At 43.9% G+C, this 13,636-nt stretch overlaps 1 protein-coding gene across 7 annotated transcripts in view; it reads right to left on the reverse strand.

Moving 5' to 3' along the window:
* Window positions 1–13,636, reverse strand: part of REEP1 (receptor accessory protein 1) — a 112,354-nt gene that overhangs the window by 23,664 nt on the left and 75,054 nt on the right. For 3 of the 7 annotated variants that reach the window (XR_012788178.1, XM_075571701.1, XM_075571709.1), the window contains one exon: window positions 4,079–4,219. The exons of the other annotated variants lie outside the window; for them this stretch is intronic. Coding sequence is in view for 2 of the 3 variants with exons in the window: in XM_075571701.1 (XP_075427816.1) it covers window positions 4,110–4,219 (110 nt within the window). In the remaining variant the exon portion in view is untranslated. The remainder of the gene's footprint in view (window positions 1–4,078; window positions 4,220–13,636) is intronic. 7 annotated transcript variants of the gene reach the window in all.

Raw genomic sequence — 13,636 nt, forward strand, 5'->3', positions numbered from 1 at the left:
GGTGAGAGACAGAGAGAGAGAGTGGGTGAGAGACAGAGAGAGAGTGTGGGTGAGAGACAGAGAGAGTGTGGGTGAGAGACAGAGAGCGTGTGGGTGAGAGACAGAGAGAGTGTGGGGGAGAGACGGAGGGGGGAGAGACAGGGAGGGGAGAGAGACAGGGAGGGGGGAGAGACAGGGAGGAGATGGGGGGGACTGACTGATGGGGGGAACTGGGTGGGGAGATGGTGACTGACTGGGTGACTTTGACTGACTAGGTGGGGGGGTGACTAATCTGGTGTCCTACACACACACATATACACACACTCACACTCACACACACACACACACACACACACACACACACACACACACACACACACACACACACACACACACACACTCTCCCATACACACACTCCCCCATATACACACACACACACTCCCCCATATACACACACACACTCCCCCATATACACACACACACTCCCCCCCCCCCCACACACACACACACACACACACACACACACACACACACACACACACACACACACACACACACACACACACACACACTCCCCCATATACACACACACACACTCCTCCATATACACACACACACTCCCCCATATACACACACACACTCCCCCATATACACACACACACACACATTCCCACATACACACACACACACACACACATTCCCATATACACACACACACACACACACACACACACACACACACACTCCCCCATACACACACACACACACACATACACACACACACACACTCCCATATATACACACACACATACATACACACACACACTCTCTCACTCTACACACACGGGGGGGGGGGGTCGGAAGAGAGGAAAGGCCGTGACCAGCACCACCACCCCGCTCCTCCCTCCTCCCGCTCCAATCTCCCGGCCCCGCAGGCTGACACGTGGATCGGGGTGAAGTGGGGACCTGAGGGGACATCCATGCTCCAATCTCCCGGCCCCGCAGGCTGACACGTGGATCGGGGTGAAGCGGGGACCTGAGGGGACATCCCCGCTCCAATCTCCCAGCCCCGCGGGCTGACACGTGGATCGGGGTGAAGCGGGAACCTGAGGGGCATCCCCGCTCCAATCTCCCGGCCCCGCGGGCTGACACGGGGGGAAGGCACAGATAGTACTTACTGTGTACTCCTTGGGGAAAAAATGGCCGCTCGTTGGGGGCTGGCTCATATAGAGCCTGGCCGCGCGCCCACAAAGCCTGGGAGCGCGCGCCAATCAGCTGTCAGGCAGGGGGAGTTTTTTTGTTTTTTCTCAGCGCGAGCAGGGAAATTTAAAAAAACAAACACGTGTGCTGCTTGGGCCAATATTTACTCGCCCGGAGGTTAACTCCACCCACCCCGGGCGTGTAAATGTATAGGATTGTCGAACACTGTATATATATATATATATATATATATATATATATATATACCGTAGTCCAAGGGCTATGAATTTCCCACTCACGTGGTGTATGAAAAAATCAAGCATTTTTCCAACACATTTGGACTCCTGCAGAATATTTGGTCTTTCCTTAAGATACAAAACATGGTGCAAATAATGTTTTATCAAGTTAAAAATGGATGTTAGAGCAGTGAAAATACACTCACTTACTCCCAAGCGGTGAAAGCATTTAAGACCACGCGTAGGGTGAACGGAACGGGCAGGCTGAATGACCGTGAGGTGTCCATTTCTTTCTCTTACATCCGTGCACCGACACGAGAACACGACTCGTTCTGCCCGACTGTCACCTGTCCGGAATTCCAGCCGCGCGCTGAAACGGGAGGATCAGGGAGCCGGTGCTTGTAGAAAGGGTGCCTCCGGACGGTGAGGCTCCAGACCCTGGGTGGGCTAAATGCTATCACTGCTTGGAAGTATGTGTATTTTCACTGCTCTAACATCCATTTTAAACTGTAAAAAAAAAATGTTATTTGCACCATGTTTTCCGCTCTTTTTCCATTCACGTATCTAATGGAAGCCTAATGTATCTCTCCTACTGTAAGTAAATATCAATGATTCTGCAGGATTGCACGTGTTGGAAAACGCTTGATTTTTTGTCAAAAACACGTGAGTGGGAAATTCATAGCCCATATATATATATAAACCATACGATACCGTTTGAAGCACGAGATCAGGAGACAGCACTCTGGTAAGTTAGATCACAAGTATTTGTATTGAAAAAGACACATAAACCGACGTTTCGGTCCCCCATTGGGAAGTTTCTCACCACCTTGAGAAAGGTCCCGACTGGGGGACAGAAACATCGGTTTATGTGTCTTTTTCAATACAAATACTTGTGATCTAACTTACCAGAGTGCTGTCTCCTGATCTCGTGCTTCAAACGGTATCGTATGGTTTTTTATTGCTTTATGGGACAAGCACCCAATTTTTCTACTTGCAAGTGGAGTGCCGGCTGCTTCTGTGGATTCTATAATATATATATATATATCTATATATATATATATATATATATATATATATATATATATATATATATATATATATATATATAGATATATATATATAGTGCAGAATAGTCCAAGGGCTATGAATATATATATATATATATATATTCAGATAGATATTTTGCACTATGTATATTTTCCCTGTTGTTTCACATGCACCTTGAGAACGTTTGTGCTTACCTGTTGCTATAGGCTACAATATGTAGGAAGAACAAAAAGGTTTCTAAAAGAAAGAATGATGGAGCAGATTACTAATACTCTACAAGGCGATTTATTACATACTGTAGTGTCTCGAGACACTTTGGTGAATTGCACGACAAACATCCTGCCAGCTTGATATTTAAAGGTATTTATTTGCTTGGCATAGACATGCGAAGAGGCAATAGATGGAAAGAGTTATCCAGAGAGGAGTTCCACTGAATTAATTACGTCTCGCAACTCAGAGCTCATAACGGGCCGTTATAAAAATCAGTAATGGACGTTATTTTCCCTGGCATTAATCCACAAAGGTAATGATATGCAAAAAACAAAAGGCTGTTGTTTAACTCATTAGCATATGCTTAGGGCAATGTTAAGGTAAAAGGGGGTTTAATGCGTGAGACAAAAGGAAAGAGATGAGTTCTGTGGGAGGTGTGAGCATGCGGTCTTAGTGCAGTGTTAGTGCAGTGTTAGTGCGGTCTTAGTGCAGTGTTAGTGCAGTGTTAGTTCCAGACAGGACTCTCTCCCCTCTTTGAGAGTCGGAGCATTGCGAGGAGTCTGTGTATATCAGATCTTTGTGAGGGCATTGCTGCTGGCTGTGATTTATTTTATTCTGTAATAAAAGGCACTTCACTGTGGAGGACCCCTCTCTGCGCTTCTATCCTTGGATAGGAGGTGGTTAAGGGCTGCAGTTAGAGTATTACCAAGAAGAAATTGAGCTGACCCTAACAGAGAAACAGACCAGAGTGGGACTAGATAATAATCTATATTAGGAAAAATATTTTCATATATCCAGATATAATCATTCAGTTTCAAACGAGATCCCAAATGGTTTAGAATTCCTAGAGAAACTTTTAAACAGCAATATACCCCCAACCAGAAAATCCTAGAGCATTGTTGTGGTGTAATTTGTGACTCCACGATAGCACAATGATGCAGGCTCAAAAACGTGTGTTTCTACATTTCTGAACATGTGTCATGTTTGCACAGCTCACACACCTGCACAAGAATAAGAAAGGAAATACAGCCAACATATACATGAGGAAACATTGGCAAGCATGATAAAGGGGTGTATTCCCAATGCTACAGTATGCCAGGGGGGGTCAACTACAGTCCTTAATGGCCACCAACAAGTCATGGTTTTCAGAATATCCCTGCTTCAGCACAGGTGGCTCAATCAGTGGTTCAGGTATGACTGAGCCACAGATTGAGCTACCTGTGCTGAAGCAGGGATATCCTGAAAACCTGACCTGTTGGTGACCCTTGCGGACTGGAGTTGGCCACCCCTGCAGTAGACTTCCTGACTTTGCTTAAACACTGTAATTATTACAGTACATCATTCATGACTTTCATACTCTACAGACCACCCGTCTGTCACCCGCAGGACGTAGAAACATACTCACATTAACCAGCAGTCTCATGGTTAATGCACTGTTACTGTGGCTTTTTTAAGCTCCCTCTGCTCCTTGAGTCTTCTTGTCTTTTCGCTGCTGCTCCTTTCAGCGGAGAGGGCTGGCTGCTTCTCTGCTCCACCTCTCCTGTGTCTAAAGACATCAACCGGGAAAGGAGAAGGGCGGAGGAAGGGAGGTGGAGAAGGAGCGGGATTTCATCTTTATATCAGGTTTTTTTTTGTCCTCACAACACAGACAAATGATGAAAAAGGATGACCATGAATGTGCATGATGGGCTATACTTGGCTCACCATTTCTTGGCTACATAGCTAACTCTAGCACAATATGCTAAGACAGAGGTGGCCAACTCCAGTCCTCAAGGGCCACCAACAGGTCAGGATTCCAAAATATCTCTGCATCAGCACAGGTGGCTCAATCAAGTCTTTGACTGAGTCCTGGAGTTGGCCACCCCTGTGCTAAGACATCTACAAATATTGGACAGGTCTGTCCCACCTTCTTCTTCATGAATACCTGTGGAGTTAGGAACATCTAACCAATATTACAAAGGGTCCTATTCCTTTAAGTGAAAGAATGGAGTTTCCCTGGGACACGAGGGAAGAACACGCCATAATTGCCATATTAATTAACCCCTTGAGTACCCCACGATGTAGCTACTATGTCACAAGTTCTGGGACTCCAGGTGCGCCATGACGTAGCTACCACGTCATGGGGTTTTTGCTCATTTTTCCATGCCAGACGGCGTTCTGTGCTCCTGTAGAGCGTTGAACGTGATCTGACCGGATGAGGAATGGAAGAAGAGACCTCCTCCTCCTTTTCCCGTCAACAGTGATGTCGCGATCATGTGACCGCTCTCGAGGAGCAATCGCACAATCGCGATGTGGCAGAGATGTGGTCGCCTGTGGCTGCGCTCTCCCATGTCCAAGCTGTGTGATAAGTGCGGCCATTTTGCAGAGCGTTTTTTTTTTTGGCTCGTCTATTCTATGCAATAGGCATATTTCTGTGTGCAAATGAGACTATTTAATCAGTTTAGGTATTAACATGCTATTCAATAAAGTGCAAGATTGGAAGTGACAGCTGAAATGTCACTAATATCCCTTGCTTTCCCCAGGCAGTAAGATGAATAGTTTGTATGCCCAGTATGTATATATTTATAACAGGAGAATATTGCACAGGAGCGCTTAAAGCTGCAGTCTTACATATGGACACAGTGAACAAATGTCAATGATTTCTTTAAAAGGTTTAGATCGCTGCTGAGCCTCTTTGCCGACCGGTTGGGTTATTTTCTTTACTTATTGTTGCTACTGCCAAGTGATTACATACGCTGAAGAATTATATTTGTTATTTGAATATTCTGTTTAACACTACGGCCGTCGGTACAGGGCAACTTTAACCCACAGCTATGAATTTGTAAGTGGTACTAACTGGATAAAACATGAAAAACGCATGTGAAAATAATTGTGCTGATCTGGGGGGAGGGGGGTTTCTTTCCGTCTCTGGTTTTAAACCATTAATCATGTGCAGAAGTTTTAACCCTTTCAACATGTTACTGGTATTAGTTTGGTGAGGATGCAGCTTTCCGCGACTTCTTTATATTACAAATTATCTTATGTCAAAATCCTCTCTTTTCTCACCAAAAGTGTTAGCATTTGATGTGTGTTTTGAAACAATGTTTTTATACTTTAAAATCTTATAGAATATGGCGAGTTCCCCGTACCCTCCAACTGTACCAAGTTAGCAGGTACTGTACCCACTGTATGTACGTCTGTGTGTGACAGCAGAGAAGCGCTGCACTCCGGCGTCTCCCATTGGTTGAAGCTCGGAACCTTCAACTAATTACAACAGCTTGAAGATAGATGACTGATTTTTTTTTATAAATTATCATTGTGTTATAGGGAAGTTATTATTGCTTCTATTGTATGCATGTAATAGGATATATAAAATAAAAAAATAAAAAATACCCAGCTTGCTTCCAAGCTCCTATATCCCATATTATCAGAGGAACTTTACCTACTTTCTGTTCCCATTGTTGGAGGGTCTGGTTTCCTATTTTTTCATCGTGGCTTATTGCCTGTACACATCGTTCGATACAAATTCGTGGCTGAATGGGAGTTTATGGCAGAACCATTTTCACTATATTCTTTTTATTAATCTATGGGCAGGATATACGGGAACTTCTCTGAAAAGGTGCTAACCCCCAAGTTATTTCTTCACGTCAAATATTTCAATATTTCCATATTACATATTTAATCAACAGTAATCCCTTAATAACATAACAGCAGGATCTGCTGCCTAAACATGTAGCGTCTGAATTAATTTAATTCCATAGGCCCATATTCACTAAAGCAGGGGCGGCCAACTCCAGTCTTCAAGGGGCACCAACAGGTCAGGTTTTCAGGATATCCCAGCTTCAGCACAGGTGATGCAGTCTTCGATAGAGCCACCTGTGCTGAAGCAGGAATAACCTGAAAACCTGACCTGGTGGTGGCCCTGCAGGACTGGAGTTGGCCGCCCCTGCACTAAAGCGTAGGACCCTTCAGTGAATATGGCCCTTAGAGATACTGAATTGCAGCATAATAAAAAATAAAATACAAATAAAACCCCATCTTTTAATGTACAGTAGGGGGAAAAAGGGTCCATCATGGAGGTCACATACCGATGGTTGTACCCCTGCACACCAGTAAAATGAATAAACAATACAGTTCTTAAAGATGTATTCAAGCATTATCTTAATATAAAGTTACATTATTGCATGCAAACATCAGGGCGCACAGAAGATAACATTTCAGGGTTAAGTCATGCCCCTTTATCAAGTTGTCATGCTTCATGAAGGGTGGGATGAGCTTTTATAGGACATTTTGCTTTGCACTCTACTATTGTTTTAGTTCTTTCTCTTACATAGAGCTGACAGTGTATGCAGAGCTGTACACAGACTTCTGAAGGCACAATGAGTCCCCGTCCCAAATGTTTTGGGCCAAAAGCATAGTGAAATAAAGTGACTCACCCAAGATCACAGGAAGAGCTGAGACTGGGATTTAAATTGGACTTCACTCACTTCAAAGCGGTTTTCTTAGCATTAAGTTACTACTGATAATGTTTCTGTTTGTCATGTTATGAGGGCTTCAATCTATCTTGTCTAGCCTTCATTTCTAAGCGGGTAGCCCCTTGAGTGCCCCATGGCATAGCATGTGATGAGGTCTGGCATTCATGGGCTTTTTGCCCAGTTCCTATGGGAGATCTCTGTTTGTGCTCCACTGAACGCAATCAGAGCAGACGAGGAACGGAAGAGAAGACTTCTCCTCTTCCGCTTGCGACATCAGTGACATCGTGATCGTGTAATCGATCCCGAGGAGCGAGCACGTGATTGCAATGTACCGGAGAGGCTGCGGCGCTTGAATGTGGACGCACAAATGAGCAAACCGAATCACTTTTTGCTTCCTCCCATTACAAGAATATCCCCAAAGCTTAATGCTGCTGCACTGGGCAGTATATATATATATATATATATATATATATATATATATATATATATATATATATATATATATATATAGTCATGCTTAGGTTAGGGAATGTAAACTGTCCTTTTGCATCTCTTTCTATAGATTATTCCAGCATAACAGTACTCCACATTCTGGTTTTAGCACATAAAAAGAAACATTTATTCTGAAGATAAATACTCACATAGAAAAATAGAACAAAATGGTGGTGACATCAAGGAAGTTATAATATCTTCAGAGATGGTTGCATATTATTGTAATTATTATTGAAAGAAAGCGGGAAGCCCTCTCTCCCTTGGGCTTCCCGCTTTCTTTCTCTAACCTCTTCTTTTGGCCTTCAACAGTGGACTGCAGCCAGCACCCACAAGGATGGCCACTACTTAGACCTGGTTTTCACTAAGAACTTCTCTCTCTCCGATTTCTCCATTTCCCCTTTTCCTCTCTCTGACCATCACCTCATCTCATTCTCGCTATCTCGCTTCTCAACTTCTCTACCTCCATCTACACCCCGGTTCTGCAGAAACCTGCGCTCTATTCACTTACCTGACTTTGAGTCCACGTTACACTCCTCCCTCTCCTCTCTCAGATCTGCTACAGACCCTGACAAACTGGTCAGGAACTACAACTCTGCCTTGTCCTCCTCTCTTGATCTACATGCCCCGCTTTCTCTCTGCCGCACTCGCCCTTTTAACCCTAGACCCTGGTTAAATTCCCACACGCGCATGCTGCGTTCCTCCACTCGTTCCTCTGAACGCCTCTGGAGGAAATATCATACTCTCGCAGACTTCCTTCACTACAAATTTATGCTATCCTGTTTCAACTCTGCCCTCTCGCAAGCTAAACAAGCCTACTTTTCTTCACTAATCAACATGCACAAGTCTAACCCACGCCGACTGTTCTCTGTCTTTGATACTCTACTCAAACCACCCTCCGCTGCCTCTCCTTCCTCCATCTCCGCTCAGGACTTTGCTGACTATTTTAAGGAAAAGGTGGAATCCATACGTCAGAACATCCCCTCTGTTTCTTCCTCCCATCCTACACCTCTTCCTAACTCTCCTCCTGCCTTCCTTGACTCTTTTTCCACTGTCTCAGAGGAGGATGTGTCGCTGTTGATCGCCTCTTCTCCCTCTACCACTTGCCCTCTTGACCCCATTCCCTCCCATCTCCTAAAACCTCTTGCTCCTACTATAATCCCTACGCTCACGCACATTTTTAACTCCTCCCTCTGCTCTGGAACCTTTCCATCCTCCTTCAAACATGCAACAGTCATACCATTACTCAAAAACAGCAAGCTTGACCCTACCTGTCTTTCTAACTATCGGCCTGTCTCCCTCCTGCCTTTTGCCTCTAAACTCCTTGAACGTCTTGTATTCGCTCGCTTGCTCCATTTTCTCAACACCTATTCTCTCCTAGACCCTCTACAATCTGGCTTCCGTACTGCTCACTCCACGGAAACAGCCCTCACTAAAATAACTGACGACCTCCATGCTGCCAAAGACAGAGGTCATTACAATCTGCTCATATTACTCGACCTCTCTGCAGCATTTGACACCGTGGACCACCCTCTTCTCCTTCACATTCTCCATACTCTTGGCATTCGGAACAAAGCTCTATCCTGGATCTCATCCTACCTCTCCCATCGTACTTTCAGTGTCTCTTCTGCTAATACCTCCTCCTCCTCTATTGATCTCTCTGTGGGGGTACCCCAGGGCTCTGTCCTGGGACCTCTTCTCTTTTCTCTGTATACACTCTCTCTAGGTGACCTAATAACATCTTTTGGGTTTAATTATCACCTCTATGCTGACGACACACAAATATATTTCTCAACACCCGACCTTACACCTGCTGTACAAACCAAAGTTTCTGAATGTCTCTCTGCTATATCATCCTGGATGGCCCTCCGCCGCCTTAAACTCAACATGGCTAAAACAGAGCTCCTCATACTTCCTCCCAAACCTGGCCCTACTACCTCCTTCCACATTACTGTTGGAACTAAGATCATTCACCCAGTAGCCCAAGCACGCTGCCTTGGGGTCACACTCGACTCCTCTCTCACATTTGCCCCTCACATTCAAAACATTTCGAAAACCTGTCGCTTTTTCCTCCGCAATATAACAAAGATACGCCCTTTCCTCTGTTGCTCGACTGCTAAAACTCTGACTCAGGCCCTCATTCTCTCCCGTCTTGATTACTGTAACCTCCTGCTGTCCGGCCTTCCTGCCTCTCACCTGTCTCCCCTACAATCTATCCTTAACGCTGCTGCCAGAATCACTCTACTCTTTCCTAGATCTGTCTCAGCATCTCCCCTCATGAAATCCCTCTCCTGGCTTCCGATCAAATCCCGCATCTCACACTCCATTCTTCTCCTCACTTTTAAAGCTTTACACTCTTCTGCCCCTCCTTACATCTCAGCCCTAATTTCTCGTTATGCACCATCCAGACTCTTGCGTTCTTCTCAAGGATGTCTTCTTTCTACCCCCTTTGTATCAAAAGCCCTCTCCCGCCTTAAACCTTTCTCATTGACTGCCCCTCACCTCTGGAATGCCCTTCCCCTCAGTACCCGACTAGCACCCTCTCTATCCACCTTTAAGACCCACCTTAAGACACACTTGCTTAAAGAAGCATATGAATAGCACTGTGAATATTCTGAACACATGATACATAAAGCTTGGCCCCCTGCAGATGCACTTACCAGAACTCCCTCCTACTGTCTCTGTACGCTCTCCCTACCTACCAATTAGACTGTAAGCTCCTCGGAGCAGGGACTCCTCTTCCTTTATGTCTAAAGCACTTATTCCCATGATCTGTTATTTATATTATCTGTTATTTATTGGATTACCACATGTATTACTGCTGTGAAGCGCTATGTACATTAATGGCGCTATATAAATAAAGACATACAATACAATACAATACAATTGTGTTCCTGAGTGGAATCCTTCTGTTTGATCTTGGTCTCATGATGTTAAACCTGATTCCTTCACTCTCCTCGTATTAACCCTTCTTTCCTCCTTCTGGGTGTAATCCCTCTCTCATCCTTTTGGGTGTAATCCTTTTGTCTCCCACTACCAGCTAAATCTATCAGTACTTATCCAGATAATATCCCTTAGGCTTCGGCCCCGGTGTTGGCTGCTGCCTGGCGTTCTGGCGACACGTGCACAGCTTAAAACCGTTATCTGCTGTCTGTAGGGAGCAATGGGAGGCGTGCCCAAAATGGAGGGGGGGCACAGCCATGACGTCAGGCACAACACAAAGCACAGCCCTCATTGGCTCAACCGCCCCGGGGGGGTGGGGGGGGTGTGGCCAGAAATCCGTCGCCAGTTCTGAAGACAATTTTCCCATCTTCGGAAAATCTTGTCATGCATCACGGCGGCAAATTGCGCGCCAAGGCTGCTAGTGGGCCCGGCCCGATTGAGGGGCAGTTCTTGTTCCGCAGCGCACGCCATAGCATGCGCTGCAGCATGTACTGGGGACCTAGTCTTAGTCAGCCCTTGCTACTACTAATTCTATTACCAGATAAATTCCTACAGCTTAAAACTGATGTCATATCTGATAAGGAACTGCCCACCCTCCATACAAGTTTATTACCAAATATGACATGTCTTCTGGAAAGATCATAGAACTCTTTATTAATACAATATGATACCATAGCCTCTTACAATTGCATCAGCTCTAACCATTGTTGTCTATGGTCACTCAAATGTCACCCGCAGGGCCTCCCTCGCTTAGACAACCAAACACAGCTGCAATCCCATTACAACTTAAAATCCTATCCTAATGTGACTGAATCTACAAAAGATATTAATTAACCACCATTAGAACAACATCATATTGTTTATGTGCGATATAATATGTATACAGAAGAATTGTTGCAAATCCAAATAATATTATACTTTAGCTTGATTATTGTAGCTGAAACCCTGAAAAGAAAGGGAGGCAAAAAGTAACAGCAAAGAGTCTATTTACTAAGGTCTTCCGGCTGGAAAACTGGGGCAAACCCAGTATAAAAATAGCTTCATATTTATTAAAGAAAAGGAATCAGATTGAGATTTTAGTGAATAATCCCTATGTACACCCAGAGTCTATCTGAAATGCAAACACTTTATGATGTTGGTGTGTGACATACAAACTCCCTCTGCCATTCTTTAAGCTCCATGTACAACATAGAGCAGCAGGGAATCAGGACGTTGGGACGGGTGGCGCATATCCAAACTGCATGTTGTGTATCACCGTTACAATTTGTTTTATTCACATGGTAACCGTAGAATCTCTACCACAATTTTGTGAACTAAAATGTATCCTAATCATGCCAATGCTATTTCTGTGGTCAAAATGTGACTGTTTAAAAAAATGTGGGTGCTCACTCATCACCCTGTTATTACAGGATATTCTCAACATGTGGACAAAGAAGCAACACCCCAATGCACCTTGGTTTTTTCAACCGTGTCAAAGTAATTATTGAATAATACAAACATAGGGGACTTAGTCATTGAACTGCAATAGGTGCTGTTTCTGTACAGGAATACATTTTGCAGTATTCATCAAACAGATGAACCTGTACTGAATGGGGTGAGCTGAATAACACCTGGAAAGATACCTGAGAGAAAGTGACCCCTGCAAATAAAACATTAGAATGATTTTAACACATTTTGTATGAGGAGCAAGGTTTCCAGCTGTCATTTTCCTTTTGGTGAGCAAATTGCATTCCGGTATCGGGGGAATTTTCCATTGGCTATATTGGAGTTTAATGAATATGCTTCCGTAGAACAGGGAGAAACTTCTGTGGGACGCGAACATTGATCAGAATAAATGACTTTCATGTCTTTGAGAACTTCTGTTTTGTATTCATCAAGTCAAAGAAAAAAAGTATCTATCGGGAGCTAAGGACATTTCTATTACAATACAGCACAGTGTCTTAAAGAAAGCAAAACATGCGAACTCACACAAATAATGAGGACTCACATTAAATAAAGTAGCTATTATTCCTGGTTGGGGTCAATGTAGATACAGCCTAATGCTTCTCAAATATGATTGGTGGTAAACAGTGTCCTATATTTAAAAAGGTCTGTTCTTTGGGGGAGATGAAATACCTGCTCCAAATAGCTTACAATCGAATGTGACCTTTTTTTCCAAGGTCGTGAGCGAAGATTCACATGCTGTGACCTTTGTGACCCATGCTCCCACAGGGTGAAAGGTTAAGATCTGAATGCGACTCTCCTTTTATACTCAGGCCAAGTATTCACTTAAGGGTGCTAAGCTTTAGCAAGTCTTAAATTAGTGAATATGGGCCAAAGGGTGCTAATCTTTAGCACACTGCAACTTCCTGTGAATTGAATGGGAGTTTGGTCTATGATATTGTGGCAAGTTTAAAAACTGGCAAATTATGTTGACCAATTGGTCCCTAGATGAAGTAAACGTCTATGTGTCTATGGCGGTGGTATTTTGTGGGGGAAATATCAACTCTTTATCAGAAGCACCAGATTACCTTTGGCGATGTGGTTTTAAATAGCATCATAAATTAGATACAATAATTCACAGATCACCTATTCCTTGTATTATGACTCCGCATTGAAAACTTGGGGCATTAGTGATCGCCTCTCTTTGGCCCCCCATTCAATATAGTAAGAGCCCAATGAAACTGAAGGGAATGAATATGAATGCCTCTTTAGTTGGGTGTCACCCCACTTCTCACTATATTGAGATGGGTGGTTTTTATCCAAGAGAGGGAATTATCCAACACTAGCATTTGTTTTAGATATGGGTGGTCAGAGTTAGTGTGGCAGGTTGTATTAATTGTATGATTTGTTACAACAAGTGTATGCTGTTACCCAGAAGAACAATACATGGTTCTCTGCCATGAAGAGCCTGCAATCTGATTTGGGCCATTGTTGGTCCACAGGGAATTGCCCATGTCCACACAGAGCTGGTGCTTGGTCTGCTCGACAACAAACCACCCAGCATTTCTCCTGTTTCATTTCTTCAGTTGGATAGTTTTTAATGAAATGAAGTTGAACTAAACATTAATATACCATGTTATTAAAGTAAACATTGG

The sequence above is a fragment of the Ascaphus truei genome, chromosome 1 (assembly GCF_040206685.1).
Source record: "Ascaphus truei isolate aAscTru1 chromosome 1, aAscTru1.hap1, whole genome shotgun sequence".
Classification (NCBI taxonomy): Eukaryota; Metazoa; Chordata; class Amphibia; order Anura; family Ascaphidae; genus Ascaphus; species Ascaphus truei.